The sequence below is a fragment of the Globicephala melas genome, chromosome 15, assembly GCF_963455315.2.
Source record: "Globicephala melas chromosome 15, mGloMel1.2, whole genome shotgun sequence".
NCBI lineage: Eukaryota > Metazoa > Chordata > Mammalia > Artiodactyla > Delphinidae > Globicephala > Globicephala melas.
This window is the reverse complement of record NC_083328.1, coordinates 51,351,238-51,379,166: the sequence shown is the minus strand read 5'-3', so window position 1 is coordinate 51,379,166 and position 27,929 is coordinate 51,351,238. Positions and strand designations below refer to the sequence as shown.

Genomic DNA, 27,929 nt, shown 5'->3' with positions numbered 1-27,929 from the left:
TGTAATTGATAACACAAAGTCATCCTGTCCGGCCTCTTTGAATAACCTTCTTGCTTGCTTGCTTTCCTTCTCTCTCCCCTCAGCCCAAAGCAGCAGGCCAAGATGGCAGAGTATTGCCGACTGATCTTCGGGGACGCCCTTCTCATGGAGCCCCTGGAAAAGTACCCAGTAAGCAGTTTTGATGCTCATCCCGAAGGAACGCACACCTTCTTTATGATTGGATTAGGGAGAGACTTCCTTACATCCTTTCCATGTTTATGTTTCTTGGTATGAGTTGACAATGAGCTCTCTGACCAGTGGAGGCTGGCAGGGACCTCCTGAGGGGGACAGACCTGCATCTGTCCTCTTCCTCTGCCCACAGCTTTCTCCCTCCCTCACTCCCCGATGTGAGCCAGTCAGGACTGCAGAATTCCCACAACCACAATCAGCCCACAGAGGGAGTCCCAAGGGACAGGCTCTGGCCACCTCCCAGGGAACCTCATCACACCCCTTTGAAAGAAATGGGTCAGCAAAATGGGACATTGAAGGTGGCACAATGACATTCCAGCCTATCCCTGCTGGCCACCCCTCACTTCCTTGCACTCTCCCAGCAGAATCCGGACCCCCTATTGCCGTGGTAACAATCCTTGCTTTGGGAAGGAAAGCAGCAGAAAGATCATCAAGTAGCCTCTTCTGTCTTCAACCCTTTCCCCAGTCTCCACACATCCTTGCATGATTTCATACCAGTCCCCGGACTGGGTTGCAAGTGAAGAATAGAGGACCTGCTTACAGGAGTTCATAGATTTCTAAAAATAACCTGTTTTGGGACTTGCGTACATTCTGTCTGTTACAATATATAATAACCTTCTCAAGGGAAATTGATTTTCCCATAGATGTACAAGCTGGACACACCAGAAAGAAGGCTTGCAAATAGCTTGAATCTCAGGGCAGCCAGGAAATCTAAAGCCACCTGGTCCACTTCTGCTGATGCCAAGAAGATGTGCCACTTAACTACCTCGTGCCAGGATGAGGATTTTGCTGTTTGCAAACTGCATCTGAAAAGTTGATTCTAAGGGCTTGCCTGGAAACGCCTGCCCATCTTTACCATCCTCCTGGCAGATGCCACACTCTAACTGGCTTCCATCCTTTGAAAATCCAAGACAAGGCCGTCCTATCTGTCCTAAATCACGATGGTTGGATTCAGAGGGTCCATCAGAAAACTTATGAAACTTTGGGTTAACATGCCAAATCACCCAGTACATTTCTGTGGTGTTATTCATGTAGATTTCTCATGGAAAAATAATTACGGTACAGTAATTAAAATATACCTTTCATGTGAAAAAAGCAAGAGCTATGAACTAGCCCCTACATAAGACACCCTTAGAGCAGTTTAATGAGCTGTGTTGAGGTAGTAAAGAATAATCTAGAAGCCCTTGGTATCTAATGCAGTCCTGGGAGTTTGTTTTGGGGAAGGAACTTGAAAGGAAGGGACAATGTTTTTAAAGAATGTGTCTTTTCTTTCCATTAGCTGGAATCTGGAGTTCCTCTTCCAAGCCCTCTGGACTTAATGTACAAAATTTTGGTGAAAAATAAGAAGAAATCCCACAAATCGTCAGAAGGAAGTGGCAAAAAGAAGCTCTCAGAACAGACCTCCAACACGTACAGCGACTCCTCCAGTGTGTTTGAGCCCTCGTCCCCAGGAGCTGGTGAGGGACTGGCGGGCTCTCATTCCCCTATTATGTATGGATTTAAGAACTGCTGCCCTGGAATTAACTTAGAAGGACTTTTAACATTTCTACCTGGCACAGTTTTAGAGCGTGTTGTTGTTTTGACTTCTGTTATAAACCTGGAGGCTTAAAACTACACAAACATATGAACACCCAGTTCTGCAGGACAGAAGGCCCACATGGCCTCACTGGGCTAAACTCCAGGTGCCAGCAGGGCTGCTTTCCTTTCTGGAGGCTCTAGGCAATATTATTCCCTGCATTTCCAGCTCCTAGAGGCCACCCACATTCATTGGCTTGTGGACCCCTCCCTCCAGCTTCAAAGCCAGGAATGTCCCATCTCACTTCTTCTGTCATCACATTTCCCTTGGACCACAGCTGGAAAAGGTCCTCTGCTTTTCTGAACTCATGTCTTTCCATTGGACCCATCCAGATAATCTAGAGTAATCTCTTGCATTTCAAGGTCCTTAACTTAATCTCATCTGCAAATTCCCTCTTGCAATGTATTCACAGGACACAGGAGATATTCATAGGACATGGGCATTTGGGGGGAGGCCATAATTTCTGGCTACCACATAAGCCAAATAATCTTTGGAGTGACCATGTTATTTTAAGCTTCTCAAGGGCAGGGATCCCTTGACACTAACTACAGGTCTGGACACAAGATGTTCATCAAATGGATTCTCATTGATGATGTGCTGAAGAGTTCTGGGCCATTCAACTTATCCATATTCTACAGAGCTCTTTAAAAATGTGAAATGGTAAAGTTGAATTACTTGAATTATCTATCAAAGCTACTAGGTGATATTTACTGTCACTAATTTTTGGTTTAGATTTAAGTTGAAATAGATTTTTGTGATTAATGAGAAAAGAATTCAGAGTGGTCACCCATTTCCTTTGAATTATTTGTCATTTAGTCTAAGTTCTTTTCCAACTCTAGTCAGAGTCTTGGCAATCTTAAAAGTGCATTGCAGATATGTTCACCCTGATTGGAGGGTGAACAAGTAAAGGAAACTTTAAGCTTAAATCTAGAAACTTCTTCAATAAAAAGTTTAGCTAACGTTGGAATAATCATTTTGGAAAACTGTTTGGCAGCATCTACAGAAGCTAAGCTGAACATATGCATATGAACCCCCTCTGCCCCAGAGAATTCTATTCCTAGGTATATACCCAGCAGAAATGCACGTAGATGTTCACCAAGAGACATTGGTGAAGAATTGCTTAAAGCAGCACTATTCAGGATAGCCCATCAACAGATAAATACATGTGCTATGTTCACCCCATGGAATAATATGTAGCAATAATGATCTACAGTGCATACAACAATATGGATGAATCTCATTTTAGAAACATAATGTTGAGTAAAGAAGTCAAATGCAAAAGATAAGTATCCACTATCTGATTCCATCTATATAAAGTACCAAAACAGCAGAACTAACCTGCACTATTAGAGGTCAGGAGATGGTTACCCCTGGTGAAAAAGTGACTAAAAGGGACCCAAGGAGGCTTCTGGACACAGTTACATTTTGTTTCTTGATCTGGGTACTGTTTCCTAAGGTCTGTTTGGTATGTTAAGGCACTGTACACGTATGGTATGTGTACTTTTCTGTATACTTATCACATGTCAATTAAAAGGTTTAAAAATAATTTTTAAAAATTAAAATATAAACTCTATGGCAATCAGAAAAAAAAAGGTTGGCCAAGACTCTGATTTATCTTTTCCTGTATTTTTCCATTACAGTTACCAATTACTTTTTTCTCCCCGCCCCCTGCCCCCCCAGCTGCGTTGGGTCTTCTTTGCCGCACATGGGCTTTCTCTAGTTGTGGCGAGCGGGGGCTACTGTTAGTTGCGGTGCGCGAGCTTCTCATTGCGGTGGCTTCTCTTGTTGCGGAGCATGGACTCTAGGCTCCTGGGCTTCAGTAGTTGTGGCTCATGGGCTCAGTAGTTGTGGCTTGTGGACTCTAGAGCACAGGCTCAGTAGTTGCGGCGCACGGGCTTAGTTGCTCTGCGGCATGTGGGATTTTCCGGGACCAGGGCTCGAACCCATGTCCCCTGCATTGGCAGACGGATTCTTAACCACTGCATCACCAGGGAATTACTTTTATTGTTTAGATTAACATCCTTGTCCACAGACGTTATGTGATTCCTTGAAAGATTTTTTTTTTGGTAGTTTTTAAATGTGTGTTTCAAACGTTATTACACAATTCTGATTCTTTTTTCAAAAATAACTTTTGTTCTCGGTGAGAATGTTCTTTTTGAAGTTTTGGAACAAAAAGTCACTAACAGGCCACCTATTTCTCAGCACGATTCTATCTCTTGAGTGTTAGCGAGTAAATTGTATCTTCCTTTGCATGTGGGAGCTTGTCGTTTTACCATCTGCCTTCCCCAGTTCTCTTCCCTCTTATTAACTGGATGCATAACACAAATAACAATTTTTAACAGGCAGTGAATATTATTGCTTAGTTCAGAGAAAGAGCAGCAATCTGTTACTAATTTGGTAGATTTCCTAAGCCAGCCCCATACTCTGTTGTGCAATTTTCATTTATTTCGATGGAAATTTTTGGACATTTAAATATGTAGGTAGGGCCCTGAATAAACAGCACTGCTAATTTACCGTTTGGTTTGTAGATGTTTTCAGTATTGGGAACTCAAATAACTTGAAAAACATGTTTCTTATATCAAAGCTAATCTACTTATCATGGCGCCTGTTGGCCAGATCTTCCCCCAAGAGATCCAGTCGTTTGCCTGTACACTTGTCTTAAAGAACTAGGATATATATATATATATATATATATATATATATATATATATTTTTTTTTTTTTTTTTCAACAAGATTCCTCCAGACACTTATAAGGGAGAAATCAGGTCCCTGCTCATAGAGCAAAGAATGACAAATTCTTTCCTTCCCACATAAACTAGAGAATGGCCTGATTACTTGAAATTCTGGTGTGTTGTTAATGTAACATGAAGCACTGTCCTGCCAAACTTCTTAAATTACTCAATAAAAAGAACCCCTTCTCTAATTAAAAAAAAACGATAAATAGTTACAAAAACTTGAGGCAACAAATTTGACTCTAAAAAGTTTTGTGTCAACCTCCTAAAAGAATGTCTCTAATAGGATAAGCTATGTTTTCTTTTCAAAGTGGAATTGATTCCCCTTATTAACTAACACAATATTAACGTCATAAAGCAGTTGTATGTGGCTTTCTTTAATAAACAAGCTGAAAATAATAAGCCATGTTGGTCCCAGACATCTTTTCCCTCTAAAGGTTACTTCCCTAATGCTAACTGCTATCATTAGTAATCGATTGAACTTTGTCAGCCAAATGAAAACATTTATAAGCTTCTTGGAGGCAGTGCTGTGGGCAGTGTCATTGATAGAGATTGCGCAGGGCAGCTAATTTATAGAAGGCAGGGAGGGGAGGTACTGGCCCGTGTTAGTTGCCTCATTGTTGAACCAATATTGCCATCTTCTGGGCTTATTATCCTATTGCATTGTATGGACCCTGACAGAAGTCAAATCAAACAATTTAAAAGTATGCTTTCTTTACTTTATACTTGAAAATCTTTTTACATAAGTGATATTACTGGGTCTGACTGAATCCCAGAGCTGGGAAGAATGTAATGCCTCATACCAGTGTGACTATTTAAGCTGGTGGAATCATCCACCTAAACTTTGGAGAGAAAAACAATCTATTGAAATGACTGTATATTGACTACATGTGAAGCTGCATTATATCTGACCAAGGTAGATTTACATGCATAATTATGTTAAGAGTTCACCCATTTTATCCTGCCATCTTAAACAGAATATCTCCATTTTTAAAGATATGTGCATTGTTTAGACAACAATGCCTCCATCAAATAAGCCTGCAGGCAAATCACAGGATACAGGTGGTACCTTACAGTTTTGTAGAATCCGGTGTGCTACTATAGCCTCCATTCCTGTCCCAGCTCTTGTCCTCTACCTCGACTTCTGTGATGTCCTCTCTGGCCTTGGAAAAATAGCTACAAGGTCACTGAGCTCTGGCCAAGCATCGCACAGAAGAGTCAGGACCAGGAAGAAGAGGGAAAGGTGGTAAAGTGATAGTTTATCTATTTTCGGGTCATGGAGACACTAAAATAGAATGTATACATCAAAATAGGATATGTGCACCAGAGAGAGCTAACTGTATAAGATGCCATATGTTTTGTAAAACATATAGATAAAAATGTAAAGACAAGCATCTTTTATGGAGCTTGGAAATTTCAAATGGTATTCACAAATCAAATTTAGAAAACTAAATCCATATTCAAAATGTCAGTATAATTCTGTATAATTAATAAAATTTAAAAAACCAAAAGAATAACTTCAGAACGGTGAAAGGCCAACTTCCAAGGAAATTTTGGGTAATGCACATGTCACATGTGCTTCGAACCTGTAAATGCTTATTTACTTCATGATCTGTTATTAAAATTTGACAGGAGAAGCTGATACGGAGAGTGACGATGATGACGATGAGGATGACTGTAAAAAGTCCTCGATGGATGAGGTAGGTTTCTAGGGCTTGACTTCTGGTCACAGAAGCTTTCAGCTAACTTGCGCATCCAGACTGCGCCCTCTGGATTGTAGTTCCTGGTCGCCTTCTGCCATCTAGTGGTGAAAAGAGTTTGAAAACTGAAGATGCAAACTGGTCGCTAGAGGAACAAGCATTGCATTAAGCAAAGTTCTCTATAAGGAACAGTGTTGCTGAGGCTGCCTTCCATCAGATGTGGTATGTTGAGAATGAATTCAAAATTTGTGGCCTCGGGCTTCCCTGGTGGCGCAGTGGTTGAGAGTCCGCCTGCCAATGCAGGGGATAGGGGTTCATGCCCTGGTCCGGGAAGATCCCAAATGCCGCGGAGCGGCTAGGCCCGTGAGCCATGGCCGCTGAGCCTGTGCGTCCGGAGCCCGTGCTCCGCAACAGGGGAGGCCACAACAGTAAGAGGCCCGCGTACCAAAAAAAAAAAAAAAAAAAAAAAATTTGTGACCTCCAACTGCCCGCTTCAATTTTTGAGGCAATTAAATGGATTGTCAATGGTCCAGAATCCAGAGAAGACATGAGGTTTGGAGAAATGTTTATAAACATGACATTAATTTCGTTGTTATAATTTTGACCCTTTTTTGGCTTATGGGGGTCTTAGTTCCCCCACCAGGGATTGAACCCAGGTCCCCGTCAGTGGAAGTGCAGAGTCCTAACCACTGGACCGCCAGGGAATTTCCCATTGTAATTTTAACACCACTAGCGGTTATCTACTGACAGAAGCTCAAGCTTCCCAAATAACTTCATCAGCTCAGAAATATTCATTGCACAGAATCCAGAAACAAATCAAGGATAGGTCAATTGGAATTTTAAAACTTTGTTTTAGTCTTGTTCAACAAGTTTAAACTGAATCTGCTTTCAAATATATTGGAAAGTATGTGTCTCAGTATTTGTATCTTTACATTTTAGTTAATACAGATAAATAACAAATAATAAGCTGTTCTCACATAATGTTCTTCCTCTTATAATTATTTCCTTTAATAGAGTCTAAATTTTTGATTAATTATGTTTCCCCACTAAATTTCAACTCAATATCCAGAAGGAAAACTGTTACAGAGTAGTTTTTCCAGAATTATTTCAATTGTGTAAACTTTTTGTCAGTGATTTTTGATCATTTTAAAACTGTCTTACTAGCTGGATGGCCGTTTGCAAATGAATATTTCCCAATTCACATTTAACCTTAATATTGCTACAGAAGTTTTCAAAAGAAACCATGTCTCCATGTATTTTCTCTTCTAAAAATAGGAGAAAATATTAGATCAGCCTACAGAGGTCTGTCCACACGAATACTGCAATATTGGCTTTCTTCTTTATTAAATACTTTATCAAAGTGGTATGGAATACATAATAGTAGCTAAAGTAACACCAGGTTTTACTATGTGCCAGGTACCGTTCTGAACTTTCACATAAATTAATTCATTTAATAATCACAAAAACCCTATATGCTGTTGGGACTGATTTTATCATAATTTTACAGGTGAGCAAGCTGAGGCACAGAACAGTTAAGTGACTTGCCCAAGAATGCACAGTTTCTAAGTGGTGGCTTGGGATTTAAAATTAGACAGTCTGGCTCTAGACCCTGAGCTACTGACCTACACTGTTTTGGGCTGCTTGCCTAATAGGTGCCCAGGAGCCAGAAAGGGAGGGACAGAGGAAAGTTTGTAAAAAAAAGCAATATACGTTTACCCATCCCCACACACTTCCACCGGCAACCTTTCTTTATAACAGTTTGTGATTCAGCCAGTGGTCACCTACATACTCACTTTCATGTTGTACAGTGAATTCTTGGTATGTAACTTCAGACATCACCTGTGGACTCCCTGCTTTGGCAGATGAGACACAGCTCAGGGCTTCTTAAACTTTGCTGTGCATTTGAATCACCTCAGTAAAATGCAGATTCTGGTTCAGGAGGCCTGCGCAGGGGGCTGAGAGGCTGCATCTCTCACAAGCTCTCGGGTGGTGCTGATACCGCTGGTCCCAGAGTGCCCTGGGAGCTGCCCCCAAACCTCCCTCCTCCCACCCCGCACTGTGTAACGTGAGGTGTTACTTTTCCTTTCTCCCGTAATCCATTTTCTGTTGGCGATAACCGTTTTCAGAAGAGGTGTGATAATCTTCTGCTCTCTTGGGTCATTTGATCATTGCCCTGGGAAAACATAATGCTGACTCTGGGAACGTTATTTTTACTCCTGCTTCCAGGGGACTGCTGGGAGCGAGGCCATGGCCACAGAAGAGATGTCTAATCTGGTGAACTATATTCAGCCAGTCAAGTTCGAGTCATTCGAAATTTCAAAAAGTAAGTTTTCCCTGGAGAAAAACCCCTAATGTAGCATATGATGAGTATATTTTAAACACAAAGTTATTAGACCAAAAAATGCGACCCTTACTAGAACTATTCTATGAAGTCTTGAGTATATGTATGAATTTACTGTTTTTTATATATCTAAATAAATATATATAACTGTATGTAAGTATATTTATATATATATATATATATATATATATATATATATAAATAACCATACGAGAAAGTATTCCATGATATGTTTTCCCAAAATTCTTAATAGAGCTACAGGCCATACATGGTTATCTAAAAGATATTAGACCAGAGTACAGCTAACTGAGTATTTTACATTATTTTTCATTTGTGACCACATGGGCATTCCATCAATTATATAAATGACAGTGTTGAAATAAACTATTTAACCATCCCCTCGAAAGGAAGCAATCAGAGACTTGATCAGTCTCAATATTGAATAGAAATAAAACCAAATCAACCAGTTCATCCACATTCCATTTGTTCAGCCTATGTTTTATATATTTAGGAGAATATATCATTAACTTCACATTACTTGGTGTTTTCCGCTCATCCAACTACCCATCCTTACTGGATGCAAATTATATATGTACATTATCTCTCCTCATCCTAGAGAAAGGAGCCCTTTTATCAAATTGCCCTTTGTGTTTGCATGAACTGTAAAATACTATTAGGTTAAGAGACTCCTTGGGACAGCTTAGCTACTTTTATAAGCATATGCTCTTAAAAGCTGATTTTTTTCTTAAACACAGCAGCCTCTTATAAAGGAGAGTTTTATAGATATACCAAATTCTAAGCCTCTACATTAACACACTTATGTATAATGATATAATTTTGCCCAAAGAGTCTTAACTTAATAACATATGGTATCTAGATCTCTACAACAAAGAATTTAACTTCCAATAAGATTTATACATAAAGATTTCAACAGTTTGTTTGATGTTGTAATTACTGGTGCTTCTTACTACAAGCTGTTCAATGTGAAACATACTATAAAGTAGCTATTTTTATATTACTATAACTTCCTTTGGCTGTAAAACGAGTTTTCCTAATTCATGAGTCAAAAGCTCCCAGACAAGTAGCTAAACTGAGAAGGGGCTGATACATTTAGGTCCTTAAGAACCTGGTGACAACATCACCAGCCAAAGATTTACAAACAAGTACTTTTCTCCCTGTGTTTTATATCATTTTCTTACTTTTTTCAAAAGAACACTGCACATATTTCACAAAGAACCTATTAAATTGACTTAATTTTAATTAGCAGTCACGCTTAAGATAGTCATATGAAAGTAGAATTTTGATGGACCAAAATAAGAGAAGTAAAGGTTTCCTTTAGAGTCAATTAAATTGGGGAAGGTGACGAGGTGGATAAAGGAGAAATCTGGGAATGACTAGGAAGAAGAATGAGGCTTTAGTTATGGAAAGTGGGCATCAAAGAGGAAAGATGCCTCAAGGTAACTCAGTTTAAATCACCAAGCTCCAGATAACACATCTTAGTCTGTATGCAACAGTGTGATTTCTTTCTAGTTGGGAAGAGGACAGAGAAGCTGTTTGACTCTTAGTCTCTCTAAACTAAGATAACTTTGTTTGGTTTCTCTCACTCTAATTGGAAGCTTAGCTTTCACTTTGAAGATGTTTCTCTGTGGCCAAGAATATTGAGCCCTCTAGTACATTCACCTCTACAGCCTCTGTCATCTAATCTGAAAATGAGGCCATCAGACTGAAAAATGTCCAAGGATCCTTCTGCTTTAAAATAACAAAATTCTGATGTCAAATTAGTTGTTTCTAAAGGGTCTCTACAAACGTGAGGCAATGACAGTGTGGGTATAAAAGAGAGTCATCATCTAGCAGGAATGTACACACGGTCTGTATTGTTAATTCTCAGTGATGGCTTCCAGAAAGCAATCTGAATCGATTTAGAGCAACAGATTCCCACAGGGCCCCTGCTCTTTTGACAAAACAGCTTTCCTAGCCACACTCTCCAAGTCTAAAATTCATTTTCCCACCCTAACGCCACCAGGTCCCTAACTTGCCCAACACCTGACCCAGGTAGCAAATATTAGAAGAGACAAAACTAAGACTCGACTTTTGTTACAGGTAAATAGTCCACTGAAAACAACATTAAATATAAAAGTTATTTGAGGTTTCTTTGCCATCAACTTCACAGAACATTTGCCTACATCTTATATGCTATCATTTATAATATTGAATTTTATTTCTCACTTTTTGTTGTTGTTGTTGTTAACTCAGAAAGAAACAGAAGCTTCGAAATGTCTTCCTTTGTGGAAACCAAAGGACTTGAGCAACTTACAAAGTCTCCAGTGGAATTTGTAGAGTATCCTTGATTTGACGGATGTCTGCTGAATCGACAAGAGTGAAGTCGTGCTATTTGTTTAATTTTTTGTCTTTAATAAAGGAGAAAGGTGCATGAGATGGCTTAAGTCTGTCACCTGGGCAATAAATAGTTTCAGGTTTCATATGTAATGGTGAATGGGATAGTCTGGCATGTGGAAAAGAGAACTGACCTTGGAGTAGAGGAAGCCCAGATTTCCAGGATACCTTCAGACCACCAACCTCTTTATCCCTTGGTAATTTGCATAATCCTTCTGAGTTTTCTCACCTGTAAAACAGAAATGATGATAACAGCTTTATGGCTTGCTGTTGGGTTATGGACAACATATGTAAAATGTGTGTGTATGCTTTATGCATATGTAAAATATGATAGGTATAAAGTGTATATATTATATGTATATAATATAGACACGTTTTTGGTGTCTCACATCCTTACATGTAATAGATGTCCAATCGAAAAATAGTTGGATGATGATGATGAGAATATAAATTACTAATAATGGCTTTATTTGATACTCCTGACAACCAAAAATTTTTAACTTTATCCCTGAATCAAAATGAAATGACACAGATCTTTAAAATTTTTTCATAAAACAAATATTAAATGTCCCAAACAGCCCAATTTCATGAAAGTCCTATAATAAAAAAGCCACCTTTAAAACTCATCAACAATAGAGGAAACAAGTGTAAACTCCATAAGCAAAGTGACAGTATATCATGATCATTAGTATTCATCAAGTACTAACTATGTGATAGACCTTTTGTTATATGTCTTATTTACTCCTTACAATAGCCGTATAATGTAGGAATTCACATCTTTTATAGATGAGGAAACTGAAGCACAGAAAAGGGAAATAACTTGTCCTGAATCATACAGCTAACAAGTTCCAGAATTTAAGTTTCAAACTCTATTTGGCCTAACTCCCCTGCCGAGCTCAGAACCTGAGCTAACCTCTACCAAACTTGGTAATAGAAATAGTTGTGTTTTAAAGACATAGCATCCTTCAATAACTAAAAGGTTCTCAGGATGGAAAACTGATGACGGTAGGAACCAAAATATGAGACAAGGTCAAAACCTTCTGTGCTATATTTACCTTGTTATCAATCATAAAGAGTACCACAGTCTTGGCCAATAGCATTCTCTGAGAAGGTTAAGAAAATGAGCAGAGAGCATTTCAAAAATAGCCGTACAGTTCATGATATCTGCTTCTGCCAAGCACAATATCAACCTGTCACGTGACTTGCTATGCTTGGACTTCCTCATGTGTCCTTAATTGCTAAACCAGTCCTTCATAATCTCCACAAAATCACATTGACTCAACCATCTTTGCATCTCATTAGTTTTTACCCACAGGGCTCTGCAAAGGTGATGCTACATTTCTATTATAAAAGCACATTTATTCTGTTTGTTCAGAAAGCTTTTTACCTATTTCACCCACCAGCCCAGTGAGATCATCAATCTTTAATTTATTTCCCCAATGGAGAAAGATGGAAGGCAGCTTCTCAACTAATATTATTGGCTAATTCTTTTTATAATTGTATTCACTACTTAACGTGATGGTCCAGATATAACAAAATGCAGCTTAGCAGGATATATCCAAAAGGAACACGTGTGGATTCATCCAACTACATGCCCCAGCTCTTCTGGAATGCAGGCTGCCAAATGGTTGCACTTAATTTCCAAACAGTGGGTAAGTAGCACAATTAATGTTCATTTCCTTTCTATTATAAAGGCACATTTCCTCGTGGCTTTATAACCATTCCCAAGGAGAAAAAAACTGCCAGACTTGACTGAAAAAACAAAAGCACATTTTCATAAAGGAAATATCATTGCAAAAAAAAGTGAATTTTGAAAATTGAGAAATTGTCTTCAATGGTTTATAAACAAGTCTTTATTTCTACTTGTTTTGCATTATTTTCAAACAAAAACTTTTATACTTTTTAAAGTCATATGTATTTATTATAGAAAATGTAAAAAAAAAAACTATAAAGAAAAGAATAAAACTGCGAGGAATGTTACCACTCAGAAATTCAACATTGTTAACTTTTGGCATTGTAATCTGTAAGTTTTTTGGATATGCATATACATGCTTTTTCACTTAATAACTTGTTTAAATATATATATATATCTCTTTATATATATTTAAATGTGATACAGAAACATGAATTTTAATAGCTGTATATTAAGCACATCTCACAATTCACTAAAACCCATTTCCTATCACTGAACATTAGGGTATTTTTTTCCTACTATAAATAGTGCCCTGAGAACAGCCTTGAATATAAATTGTCAAGTCTATCTCCTAATGTTCTTTTGGAACAGTTCCTGAAATAGAATTAAAAGAAGTGAAAGTTTTAAGAGCCTTTGTGCACAATGCCAAATTGTTCATCAAAAATGTTGCACTAGATTTCTCCTCCATCAGCAATGTATAAGTTGTTCCCTCTCACTTGAGATCTTGGTTAAGTATTATAATTAAATAATAATAATAATTCAGAAAAATATCTCTTTGTTCTTTTTTATTTCATTCCTTTGATTATTGTTGAGGTTGAACATTTTAAGTATGTGTTTTGATTTTTACATTTCTGCTTTTATGAATTGACTATTGAGGACTCTTGTCAATTTTTCTATTCATTTATAACAGTACTTTTTATATAAAGGTCATGTTGTCTTATTTTGTGAAACAGATGAGATCAGGTTGATTAATGTTTTATTTTATGGAATCTTGGTTTACTCTTATGATTACAGGCTCCACACCCAATGATCCATCCATATTTACTCCTATTTCTTTCATAGTTTCTTTTTTATCTGTAATTTAACCCTTTCATCCATGCAAATTTAATTTTCATGTATAATCTCAGTAAGAGATCAAACTGAAATTACAATTTATTAGATGTAGCCTTTTTATTTTTAAAAAATTTATTTATTTATTAATTTATTTATTTTTGGCTGCGTTGGGTCTTCATTGCTGCCTGCGGGCTTTCTCTAATTGTGGAGAGTGGGGGCTACTCTTCGTTGCAGTGCATGGGCTTCTCATTGCAGTGGCTTCTCTTGTTGCAGAGCACGGGCCCTAGGAGCATGGGCTTCAGTAGTTGTGGCTCATGGGCTTTAGAGCACAGGCTCAGTAGTTGTGGTGCATGGGCTTAGTTGCTCTGTGGCATGTGGGATCTTTCCGGACCAGGCCTCCAACCCGTGTCCCCTGCATTGGCAGGTGGATTCTTAACCACTGCGCCACTAGGGAAGCCCCTAGATGTAGCCATTTTAGTTGTTAATTTGGGTATATTTTTTCAATGTATAGTCTTCTCCATTAATAAATTTTTCACCTTCCTGGAGCCAATAACTTATTGTTATTATTATAATGTTTAATAATATGGTTTAATACGTGGAAGTGGAAATTCTTCATGGCTATTAACATTCAATTCTTCTTTCCTTGACAGTGGGATTCTTTTTCTAAGTGAATTTAGTTTAATTGTTATTTTCTCCCCCACTGAAAAGAAAATGAGATTTTTATTAAAATCACATTAAATTTATATTAGTTTAATTGTTATGTTCCCCTCTCCCCCACTGGAAAAAAATGAGATTTTGATTAAAATCCCATTAAATTTATAAATTCATCTGAAGAAAACTGACAACTTCTAATTTTTAGGGTTGTTTGTAATCACAGAAATTTATTATATCAAGTTTCTCAACAAAATCACTCGTCTTCATTAGAGGTATAGTTTCTTTAGATTAAATCCTTTTTTTAACATTACATTTTTCACAGATTGTTTCTGGATATTGATATTTGTATATTTATTTTATAAATAAGTGTATTTTATAAATGATCATCTTCCTAAACTTATAATAGCCTATTTTGCCAGTAGATTTTATTGTTTTTTTCCTATACACAATTATAATAATTTAATCACATCTACTTTTTCCCCCTTCTTAGTACCTTGGACTGACCATTGTAAAATAATATTAAATAATAGTATTAAGAGTGGGCACTTCCTTTTCATCTTAACACTAACGGGAATTTCACATTGTGATACCAATGAGTAGATGCTGGCTGTGACTTTGAGACAGATAGCCTTTTACACACTAAAGGAATCTACACTTGCCTTAAGTGACAACAGTGTTTTAGGAATTTATATTGAATATTATTAAATGTCTCTTTGACATCTATTGGGATGATCGTATGTTCATTTCTTCTTTTGTGAGAAATGTGATAAATTATATTAATATATCTCCTAATATGTAAGTATCCTTTTGTTCCCAGGATAAATTCTACTTGCTTGTGTATTATATTTAAGAACATATGTTTTGCTAATTAATTTTTTAGACTTTTGAAGTTAATTTTTTTTTTAAGTATAAGTCCATCATTTTCTTTTTTTGGTACTCTGTCCAATTTTGGTATCATAGTCATAATACTTTAAAAAATGAGAGATAAAATTTCACTTATTTTCCCTGCTCTAAAAATGGTTTGTTACATGGAACCTTGGAATGATTCTACCATCTCTTCTTTACTGTCCACCTAAATAGCCTCAGATAATATGGAGGAAATTGACAGTTTCCCAGATTCCTTATGACTTTAAAGTATTTTTTTGTTTGTTAAGCTCTAGCAATTGCAACAAATGTAGACATTCATTTCATACATTGACTGAGTCTTAGCAAAACTTTGACCAGGAATCTTTGTCCATTAGAAACTAGTCAGTGTGTGATTAGATACTGGTAGTAAATAATCAAAGAAATGAAAAATTTTAAAAGAAAATCTTTTTTCTTTCTTATAATTGAAAAAAGAATTTCACCACTTCACCACTGTTGGTGAAGTATGAAGAAGTCCATCCTCAAAAACATGGATTGGAGGTTTAAAGTGATTTAAACTTTCTGAAGGGCATCTTAGCGAGAATTATCAAAAAGCTTTTCCAATATGCATATTTTCTGACCTAGAAATTTCACTCCTAAGAACATCGTTAATGATGGCTTCAAAGATTTCATCACAATGATGTTCATCAAAACATTATACGTAATGACAAAAACTTGGAAGAGAGGGGGCTGTTATAAACCGTGTATTCAGACATATCTATTCAAAAGAAGTTTATACAGTTGTTAAAATTAAAGCAGACGAATATTTAATGAAATGGACATACTGCATTTTCAAAATATATCTGAATTAGAAAAACAGGATATATACCAACCTGTTGGTAGTGGTTTACCTCTGGATTTGGAGATGACCGCTCAATTTCTTTTTCTTGTCTGTACTTCCTGTTTCTATAATGATTAAATCTTTATTTTTAAAGGAGGAACAAAAGTGAACTGTAATACAATCTTTTTTTTTTTTGCTCCAAGTATAAATACAATCACAATAAAGTTTGTGTTTTTGATATGCAGACCTGGCTATGCAAATAAACATGGGGATGTATGAATACAATGGGAAAAGTGGCTACAGACTGAAGCCAGAGTTCATGAGGAGACCTGACAAGCACTTTGATCCATTCACTGAAGGCATTGTGGATGGAATCGTGGCCAACACTTTATCTGTTAAGGTATGTGCTACCCTATCACACAATTGTACCCAGCAAAAGTCTTCAACATCACCTATTTTGTGTAAAGTAGTTCAGTCATGAAGAATTTAATTCCCAGCAAAGTCTTCACTTCTTTCTTACATTTTTTTCTTCAAGGACTAAATCTGAATTAGCAGTTTTCAAAAGCTACATGCATGAAGTAAACGGACTAAGCCCCACTTTTAATAGGGTAAAAATCAGACCCAAAATTAATAAGACAAGTTGGTGAGATTCACCATGGCTTGTCCTTTCTTTTGGTGTAAAGATTCCATGGTGAAATTTACCACGAAAATTACTGACTTATACTGAAGAAATCTTCTGGTCTTCCCCCCCCCCCATTAGTCCTAGGAAAATAGCCAAACTGAGCAAAATTAGAGAAAAAAATATTCTCTTAATAAATTGTTAAATATTGAATAAAAGCTCTCAAGTTACCATAGCATGGCTTTTGAAAATCTATCAGAGTATTCAGGGATTTATAACACGTAGTAATGATATTAAATACAAGAATCATGTCATTAAGCATACATCTGACCCTCAAAATATTAATTCCAAATGATTTCTGCAGTCTTTGAAATTGATATTACAGGAGATACAATTTTTTTTTAGTCGTGAGAAAACATTTTTAATACTATGAATGGGAAATCATTTTTATAAAGAGCTTTTTACATGAATCCTATAAGCCTGTGGTTGTTGTATTTAAGTTGCATTTACATTTTAAAGTTTCATTTCTTTTCTGTTTAACTGGATAAGTGCAGAACTAAGAAACATTTTTTAATCGGGCATAAATTCAGTTTTCCAATTGACCCTAAACTAAAGGCATATAAAAAACTGTGCAAAAAAAAAATGCTCTGTCACAATTTCACTAATTTATATCTACCCTAATCTTGTTGAGCCCATTTTACTTTAAAATTTATGTTATTTACACCAACGATTAAAAATAAAATTGCAGTGAAGTGTCTCACAGTGATATCATTTGAAATTATTTCACACTGTATATCTGCAGAGTGAACTTGGCAGAATCAAAGCGTCAAGATTATATTTAGTTTAGGAAATTGTTTTCAGCAGAGGATGTTTAATTCCTGTCAAGTTTAAGATAAACTCTTAAGTATCACACACTGATAAAATGTTATTTTTAGAATCCTTGTCAATTGTAGTTATAGTTGGGTCCACTTAAAAATATTTTGACAAAATAATAATCTTTTGTCCTCGTTTGTCAGCTCGTCTTGTTTTATATGTTTACTTGCATATTTATTTTTTCTTGAAAATTCCACTATGACAATGTAAGCAATTATAAACAATGACATAGAGACAGGATTATAAACAATGACATAGAGAAGTTGAGGGGAAACAGTTGAGTCCCAGGCAGGTGTACACTGCTGCTTGAGTCCAGAATGGAGACAGTGTTCTGGAGATGTCAGTGTCCTCTGAATGGACAGGCCATGATGCATCAGAGACCTGCAGCTGAGTCCTGCCTTCAACATTACACCTGGAGCCAGGATGTGGCTCACTTCTGCCTAGTACTACCTTTGTTTTGAACCCCTGACATAGAATTTATCGTGCCAAAATGGACTTGTGAGCTCCAGTGGTGTTCCATCATCCTATTTTACTGAGGAGAGCATTGAAGCTCAGTGTCATTAATTTAGTTAAGGACTCTGCTTTAATCAAACTCTTAAGTACACAACATCTTTGATGCATCTGAATTCCCAATGTGACTCATCGCTTAACTTGGAAGTTTCAAACATGTTGTAAAATGTCAGCTAAGTTGTTCTTAAGAAGAACCTGAAATTAAACAAAGAGATTGTTGCCTGCAGGTCTCATGCACCCAGGCAAAGAGAACATTCAGGAGAAATGAGTTGTCCCAGGGTAAATTCAGACAGCCTCTTCCTCATGGCTTTCTCTCTATCTTGTATGGCATCTCTGGCCACATCAGCATATAGCTGCCTTTGGCCTCACTCAGCCTCTGATGGCCAGCCTCAGGCCGCCACTGTGTCTCACTTCTGGCCCAGCCACAATCTTGGTAATTTTGTCCCCTTTCACCAGCCAGAGCTCAGAAAGTGAAGGTTTGTCAACAAGACAACCCAGATCAGATCTCTGGGTCTGCTCCATCAGCACTTGCTTTCTTGCTCCCCTCTCTGTTAAAGCAGAGGACGCCTCAGAGTCTGAAAATTCGGTTAGAAAAAGAAGCAGACGTGGGAGACATTTTATGAGCATGTAATTTTAAAATCTCATTTAACTCCACAATATTCATTAATTTTATAGCTAGGCAAAGGATACCCACTACTGTGTGGATGGCTAACCAGATGAGGTTAGGAGTGATGATAAATTGGGCTTAATGGTTTAAGGTCATTATTTGTTTTCAGTATTTTTTTTATCATCATTGTGGCTTTTTATTTAAAGTGTAACAGCTTTGAGAATTGGAATAGCATGATGTTATAACCATTCTTTCAAGTAGAATTTTATGAACAAGAGGAAGTTTTTTAAATGCTAGACTTTCTAGTGTGTTATGTTTTAAATTTGTACTCTTAAATGACCTTTTAATTTCATTTACAATCATGCTAAAATGAGAATTTTTTTCTCTTATAACATTTTTAAGTATTAGAAAAACATTTATATTCAGATAAAGGCTCTACAGATCAATCTTTAACGTTTAATAGATGTATCTCTCAAATGCAAAGGCGTAATCTCATCAAACTTTTGATACTTTTTCATTTACTTCCTCCTATAAAACTTTGTCTTATTAATTGACTTCTAACCTCAGCATTTTCAGTATTCCTCTACAAATTCCTTAACCGAAAAAGAAATCATATTTGTACTCTGGTTTCTATTTTATTTCGATTATGGTTCAACATTCACCATCAGCATTTGTACCTCCCTAAAGTATTCTCTTATATCATTGTTACTCATTTATCAAGAGTTCCTTTTTTATTACTTTCTAGATTATTTCAGGTCAGTTTCTCTCTGATAAGAAAGTTGGGACTTATGTGGAAGTGGATATGTTTGGTTTGCCTGTGGACACAAGGAGGAAGGCATTTAAGACAAAGACATCACAAGGAAATGCTGTAAATCCTGTCTGGGAAGAAGAACCCATTGTGTTCAAAAAGGTTGGTCTAATACACACTAACAAACGCAGTAAGGTAGATAGCTAGTGGGAAGCAGCCGCATGGCACAGGGATATTGGCTCGGTGCTTTGTGACAGCCTGGAGGGGTGGGATGGGGAGGGTGGGAGGGAGGGAGACGCAACAGGGAAGACATATGGGAACATATGTTTGTGTATGACTGATTCACTTTGTTGTAAAGCAGAAACTAACACACCATTGTAGGGCAATTATACCCCAATAAAGATGTTAAAAAAAAAATAAAAAAATAATAATAATAATTAAAAAAAAAAAAAAAAAGGTTGGTCTAGTGTCCTTAATATGAGATGTTACTGCATCTTCTAGGTGTTTTACACTGGGGAAAAAATAAAATGAGGAATTATCGGTTGCTTCATTTGGGAATTTACACATTAATAATGCAATAGCATTTTCAAAGGTATGTTAAAAACTATTCAAGATTTCCATGAGTTACTTTTTTGGATTTTTCATAATTGCATTGTAAATCAGTTAATTCTAGGATACCTCATTTGGAAGGCCAGAATAAGATATAAATTTAACTCATAGCCTCTCATAATACAAGTGATAAATGATATGTTTTCACTATAATTCAAATGAAGTAGAGTGGGAAGTAGGGAATAATATGGTAGCGAAGAGAAAGGAAGTCCATATTTCCTTTAAAAAGTATATTAATTAAACTCCCTAGAATCTCCAGCCACTGGTGCTGGTCTTTGTAGCTTGTCTGGAGTCTGTCTGATAGAGTTAAAATCTTTTATATTCAACTGGGCTTTCCCTCTGCCTTCACCAGAAAGCAAATCATTTTCACACATGCTTCACACACAAAGGGAGATGCTAAGTCTAGTAGAAAGTAGAGTGGATACTTACCGTTTGCTTTTTTTTTTTTTCGGTATGTGGGCCTCTCACTGTTGTGGCCTCTCCCACTGTGGAGCACAGGCTCCAGACGCGCAGGCTCAGCGGCCATGGCTCACGGGCCCAGCCGCTCTGCGGCATGTGGGATCTTCCCGGACTGGGGCACGAACCCGTGTCCCCTGCATCAGCAGGCGGACTCTCAACCACTGCGCCACCAGGGAAGCCCACCCTTTGCTTTTATCTGGCCAAAATATCTACAAAGGCAGTCTTTTGTGGAGAGAATATCTATGGTAAAGGTCTCTGTGCTTCAGGGTTTTTTTTTTAATAGGCTAATTGGATTTAATAATACTGTCTGCTTCATAGAGTTATTATAAGTATTCCCTAATACACTGAAAACATTTAGAAAATATCGAACACACTGAAAATAGTCAATAAATGTTAGTTTGTTTATGTTACCAAAGAAATAAATATGTAAGGATACAATTGGCCTCATGTTCTTGACGTGGAATATGTGTACTCCATATGTTTTACATTGGGGGGAAAAAGTGAGCAGTACTTTTGGCTAATTTGGGAATTTACAAATATATAAATCAATCCCATTCTAAAAGTTATCCTTGAAAGCTACTTTTTAATTTTTGCTTTTGCTCCAAATTATAAAAGTAATTTACTTTGAAAATATAATAGTGAATGCTCAAACAGTGATAAAACCACCAACTCTGTCTCTAAACATAGAACTTCTGTCATTTCTACCTTGAGACTGTTCATGTCAAAAGAAAATGGTCTATTTGTTGAACAGATTCCTCATTTGGACAAGGTGAGGAAACATAGATGAAGCCACATCTCTGGTAATCCTTCTCTTTTTGAAAATCTAAATTATAGACCAACAACTTAGCTTTTTATCAATTCGCTCAGTAGAAACTTCTTGGATTTGGAAAAGTGGGGCCAGTTTAAATACTACCTTTCTAATTCTTTCTTGCAGTTGCTCCTTCTTGTAACCACATGTACTGTTAATGTCCTATAGGTAGTTCTTCCTTCTCTGGCCTGTTTGAGGATAGCAGTTTATGAAGAAGGAGGTAAATTTATTGGTCACCGAATCTTGCCAGTACAAGCAATTCGACCAGGTATGGATAGCGTGGTGAGAAACTTTTTATCAAAGTTGTCGAGAAAACCATCACTGCCTTACATGATTGTTAAAGAATGATCTAGGAATCCATTTGTTGCTTTGGTGTTTTGTTACATAAAAAGGACTATAAATTTATGTATTTAAATCTGGCAGTTTTATGTTTTTGTGACATGCTATGATCAGTAGACAAGTCAACTCTTGCCAGTTAATTATGTGTAACAAACTATCGGAAGATTCAAAGGCTTATAACAAGTGTTTTATCTTCATGCTCACAGGTCTGTGGGGTGGCGGGGTTTGGCAAGTCTCAGCCATATAGTTGTGCTTTAGGCTGTGGGCTGGGCTTAGGTCTTCCCACATCTGCTCATTCAGGGACCCCAGCTGAAGGAGCAGTGGCGCCCACAGACATCTCATGGCAGCCCAGTGGAATGCATAAGGGCACACCTGTTTCTGCAAGTGCATTTTAAGCCTCTGCTTGTACTACATCACTAACATCCCATTGTCCAAAGCAGGCTAAGCCCCAAGTCAAGAAATCATATACAAGGGATAAATTTGGATCAATAATTCAATGTATGACATATGGTTTCAAGTTCTCTCTTGTGGGGATAAACATGGTAAAAGGAAAAAAAATCAGCATCAACATTGTTTTCCTGTCTGATGAGAAAAATAGTACCCTACCACTCAAAACCATATGATTAAAATGAGAAAGAAGTGAGCTGTTTGTCACCCAAAGTCACCTAAAATAAACACACATGTCAAATAGATGTTCCTGTGTTACAAGAAAATATGATGCACGGTATGATGTCACCCTCCAGGCTATCACTACATCTGTCTGAGGAATGAAAGGAACCAGCCTCTGATGCTGCCAGCTCTCTTTGTCTACATAGAGGTGAAGGACTATGTCCCAGATACATATGCAGGTAAACAACCTAACTCAAAAGGATATTTCCATCTGGGGTCATCCATATTTTTGTGACTTAGTGGAAAGCAAAGTGGGCCAAACAAAGGCAGGAGATTCTGGCCTCAGAATTACCTCTATGTTTGTATGAATGTTTAGAGGTAAATTGATCAAGCCTTTGTGAATAAATTGTAGTTTAATTTAAGTCCCCATAAAGTATTGACCATTTTTATCCATTGGGTAATACGATTCTCATGGACCCAGTACTTTCTAACCAATGCTACCTGATACTGTACAGTCTATCTAGGCCTGTGCAATGAATTTGCCTTCAGCCAGTTTTAGAACCCTGATCCTTTCCATGGGTGAAATCCTAAATTAGAGGAATTAATTTATGATGATGTCAACCAGGAATCATAAATTTAAATGCTTATACTGTCAAGTGGCCTGAGTGCAAGGTACTGGGGAGTGGTGGAGACTCTGGTAGCCTTAGAGCACATGCCCCATCCAAAGATGGCAGCTATAACTCACTCCAGCTAGACAGTATCATGTGCAAATGAGACCCATATTGCCAAGTCATTGAGTTTTTCAACAGTTTGGAAAGCAGTCTTTTTATGTGAAATATCTCCATTATGAAACACCGTTTGGCCCAAATAAGACAGGTGTGTGGGCCATTGCTGGAATGGATGAAACACTCAAAAATAAACTATAAAATTTGGAGTATTGAGGCATCCTGAGTTGGAGCTTGTCCAGTTTAGCTCTCAGAGATGACCTCCTTTGAGTTCTCTCTTCCTGAGGGTTCAGCAAAGGGTCCTCACTCTTGTCCATTTCCAAAATGTTGGATGGATAAGTAGATAGTCATATGGGTAGATGGAAGGATGGAAGATGGATGGTGAATCAGTAAATGGATAGGTAAGTAAATAGATAATGAACAAATGCATGGATGGATGGGTGATTGAATGGATGGATGGATTGATGGATGGTGGATAATCAATATCTCCAGGACCTTTGGATCTAAAATGTCTCTTCCCTATTTAGATGTGATTGAAGCTTTGTCAAATCCAATCCGATATGTGAATCTGATGGAGCAGAGAGCTAAACAACTGGCAGCTTTGACGCTGGAAGATGAAGAAGAAGTAAAGAAAGAGGTGAGAGGGTGTTCTAGTTTTGGGCACAGCGTGAAGCATGATTGCCACATCTCGTTGCTGGCTTTGCCTACATAACATCACCCCTCAGGAGAAGAAAAGAACACATTGGAAAACCACTTTGATGGAGTTCAGCCTCATCTCCCAAAACATCTATATGATACCCTGAATTTTTCGTATTTCATTCTCTTTTGGCATTCTGTGGCCACCACCAGCATCTTATTTTGTGATCACATTAAACAGTACACATCTTGCTGTTTCAGGGGAAAGTTTCTAGATAATTTCATGTTGATTAAAGGTGAATAAGGCACTTAAAAAAGAAGATGATCATCAAGTTATTTGGTGTTTTCTTTTGTCTTTAATTTAAAGTACAGGGTTTTCAAAGTGTTTTTGTGATTTCTTACAATACATAAGTTACTTAACACAGTGCCTGGTGTGTAGTGTGAGCCATAAAGTCATTACTATTATTACTGTATATATATGTATTATAATACATATTCCCAAAATAATTGGTGTATTATTCTAAATTAGATGTCACTATGCAAAGAATAATTAAGGAAGGTTCTAGAAATAATAGAAGTAAGTTTAAAAATATGGAGCCTCTGTGTAGACTGAAATAGAATTTAATGATTATTGGAGATGACAGCAATATTACAAATAATGATAGAAACTAGCTATTTTCATATTTCATTTGAATGTTCAGAGGTTAAATTCAGGGAAACATGAGAAAAATGGAGAGTTATCAGTATAGAAAAGAAAACCTTGAAAATTGTTTGGGTAACTATAACTAATAGCAAGTCCGTTAAAGTTGACGTTATTTATTAAATCATCTTTTTCTTATTCCAAACGAATAAAGAAACCTAGGCTTATCATAGAAAATTTTTAAAATAAAAATGAGAAAAGAAAATCCCAAATAATTCACCTATAATCCAAACACCCAAGCCACCCAGAGATAACACTGTAAATATGGGGTATATATGTAGCTCATCTTTTTATGCACAATTAATACTTTTTCATAAAATGAGATAATATTCACAATCTGTGTTTTAACCTTTTATTTTCACTTAATGCAAACATTCTGCATGCCTTAAAATATTCTTCTACATGACTTTTAATAACTTCATAATGTTCTATCGTACATATGTACATAATTTATTTTTCCAATCTCCTATTGTTGGATATCTTGAATGCTTCACTATTTTAAACAGATCTTCAGTGAACATCACATAAATATGTTTTTGAGCACATTTATGATTATTTCCTTGTTTTTTGTATAGAATTTTAGAAATTTTTGATCTAAGATGTTGAGTTAATTGAACATGAGAGAAAATGAAATGTAAAAAAGAAAAATATTTAACATCAGTAAAATTTTCTGGGCTCTTATTTATACTGCAGGCATCATATCCTATAGAACCAATAAATACATATCATCCTCTCTGATGAAATTTAAAGTTAGACTGGAAAGTTTTATAAATAATGCTTTCTGTTGTATGCAGTATTATAGGGAAATTTTACACTGCTGGAAAATTATGTCTAATGGTAGACATGAATTTACTTCCAAATTAGGAGTTTGGGATTAACAGATACACACTATTATATACAAAATAGATAATCAACAAGGACCTACTGTATAGCCCAGAGAATTCAATATCTTTTAACAACCTATAGTGGAAAAGAATCTGAAAAAGAATATATATATACATATACATGTATATGTATAACTGAATCACTTTGCTGTACACCTGGAACTAACACAACATTGTAAATCAACTATACTTCAATTTTTTTTTTTTTAAAAAAGCTATTTGGGGAGAATGTAATACTAATGGTTATAAAAATACAGAAGTAGAATTTTAGGTCAACATTTTTTTGTTTCTCCTCTAAAAATGATGGTCATAAGGATTTTCAGTAATGCTGATTAAACTCAAAGAATATTTGAACATTTGCAATTTTAGAAATAATTTTAGAGGCACTGAATCACATAGATTCCATATGGCAATAGAGAAAATACAATTTTTTCCTTTGAAATGTCTAAACCCTTAACTGACCTCATTTTTAAAGCTTGAGAAAAAAGTCATTTGCCCTACCATGTAATGCTGGGAGAGGAAAGTCATTTCACACCTTTGAACACCAGTATGCCCTTTATCTTGTCTTGTAATAATGTAAGTTTGTTTGAATGAGGCCACTGAAAATAAGTAACTGGTTTTCTCAAAAGAAAATTCTATCTAGGACATGGCAGGCACTGGAGACACTATTTTAGCAGCAAAGACTTTTTTAGTATAATCCTTTTAACTTGGTAGTTATAAAGGTCATTTCTATTTGAAAATGAAAGACTTTGTTGGACTACAAAATATTCCCAGAATTGAAACAGTCTACTAAATTATCTTCATAGAGTACTTTGCAAACCAAATAAGTAGGAAAGTTGAAAATTCCCCCATGCTTTGAACAGCAGACATTTGTTTCAGATCATGTGAAATAGATAGATAGATAGGTAGATAGAATTACAAATATATATATAATTCCAGTATATAATTGGAAGTTAAGGGATAACAGAGATTTGAGTTGCTGGATTTATTTTGTCTCTTTTAAAGTCACAATTCAGGATGATGTGTTAGTAAAGTCATAGAAGTTTGCCTAATCTGAATCATAACAAAGGCTTTATCATATTTATAGTTATTTCTCTAAATAAAATATTGTTTAAAAACAAAGAAACAAAAAGGCTTCTCAGTAATCTTGCAGATACTGTTAACACTTTTGATGTATGTCCTTCTAGCATGTTTTCTATGTATATATATTTTTCTTTACAAAAGTTCTTAATTTAAAAGAAAATGTTCCACAGCCCTAATAGTTTAATGTGGTTAATACAGATGACTAATGAGACATCAGTAACATTTTTATTTTCTATTTTTAAAATACACCTCTAGGGCTTCCCTGGTGGCGCAGTGGTTGGGGGTCCGCCTGCCGATGCAGGGGACACGGGTTCGTGCCCCGGTCCGGGGGGATCCCACATGCCGTGGAGTGGCTGGGCCCGTGGGCCATGGCCGCTGAGCCTGCACGTCTGGAGCCTGTGCTCCGCAACGGGAGAGGCCACAGCAGTGAGAGGCCCGCATACCGCAAAAAAATATAAATAAATAAATAAATAAAAAATAATAATAAAATAAAACACACCTCTAAAGAGAATAAAGTAAATATCCAATGTACTGACTGCAAAATATTATGTGATATTCCAAATGCAATATTTGAACATGACTTGTTTTTAGCATGTCAAGGAGTGCAGAAACATTTTACTGAGTGCTTACAATGTACCTGGCACCATTCTGAGCCTTTTAATGTTTATTAACACATTAAGTCCTAAAACATCCGTATTTCTTAACGACTATTTTTATTGCTGTTTAACAGATGAAGAAACTGAGGCACTGAGAGATTCTGTTCCTTGTCCAGTGCCACACAACTACTAAGGAGCAGAGTTGGGATTGAAATCCAAGCAACCTAGCTCCAGAACTCATGTTCCACACCAACACTTCTAGAAGTTTAATGTGCAGACCAAGGCATCATAATAACATGCTGATCCCATCTAATAACATAGGTCTGGACTAGGGCCTGAGGCTCAACATCTCTGACCAGCCCCAGGCGATGGGATAACACTTCCATGGTCCACACCTTGAGTAGCAAGGGTCTACACCACACCACATCTCACTACCTCAATAACAAAACTGTAATTTTCTACTAAACTTTAATAAGAACTAGCCCTTTTGCATCTTTCTGTCCTCTGTAGCAGGTCACCTGGATGACTGACCACAGAATATAAGACCTTTACTTTAAATAATAATCCTTTGAATTGAATTTTCTGTTGAATCAAATGTCAAGATTTCTCCCTTTAAATCACTGGATATTATTAGAACTTGTTCTTCAGTAAGTTAGGTTTATATATGTGGGATCTATTCGGCTAGTTTGTACACTGCCTGCTGGCCCTCTATCACCTGTGTGTGCATGATACAAGTGAAGGTGTGTGAGTGGTCTTCACATTCTTTTGATGTTGAAAAGAGAAAGCTGTTTGGTAGTATTCAAATTTCATTTATTCCAAGAGGCCTACTTTATTTATTTATTTTATTATTTTATTTATTTATTTATTTATTTTATTTTATTTTTTTGCGGTACGCGGGCCCCTTACTGTTGTGGCCTCTCCTGTTGTGGAGCACAGGTTCCGGACGCGCAGGCTCAGCGGCCATGGCTCACGGGCCTAGCCGCTCCGCGGCATGTGGGATCTTCCTGGACCAGGGCACGAACCTGTGTCCCCTACGTCGGAGAGCAGACTCTCAACCACTGCGCCACC

At 36.8% G+C, this 27,929-nt stretch overlaps 1 protein-coding gene across 2 annotated transcripts in view; it reads left to right on the top strand.

The window, feature by feature from the left end:
- Nucleotides 1-27,929, top strand: part of PLCB1 (phospholipase C beta 1) — a 692,666-nt gene that overhangs the window by 553,341 nt on the left and 111,396 nt on the right. For both annotated transcript variants that reach the window (XM_030872578.3, XM_060284359.2), the window contains exons 13-23: nt 84-168; nt 1,508-1,685; nt 6,170-6,237; nt 8,464-8,560; nt 10,832-10,916; nt 12,500-12,624; nt 16,302-16,456; nt 19,411-19,575; nt 21,458-21,557; nt 22,372-22,476; nt 23,490-23,599. In XM_030872578.3, coding sequence (XP_030728438.1) covers nt 84-168; nt 1,508-1,685; nt 6,170-6,237; nt 8,464-8,560; nt 10,832-10,916; nt 12,500-12,624; nt 16,302-16,456; nt 19,411-19,575; nt 21,458-21,557; nt 22,372-22,476; nt 23,490-23,599 — 1,273 coding nt within the window. The remainder of the gene's footprint in view (nt 1-83; nt 169-1,507; nt 1,686-6,169; nt 6,238-8,463; nt 8,561-10,831; nt 10,917-12,499; nt 12,625-16,301; nt 16,457-19,410; nt 19,576-21,457; nt 21,558-22,371; nt 22,477-23,489; nt 23,600-27,929) is intronic.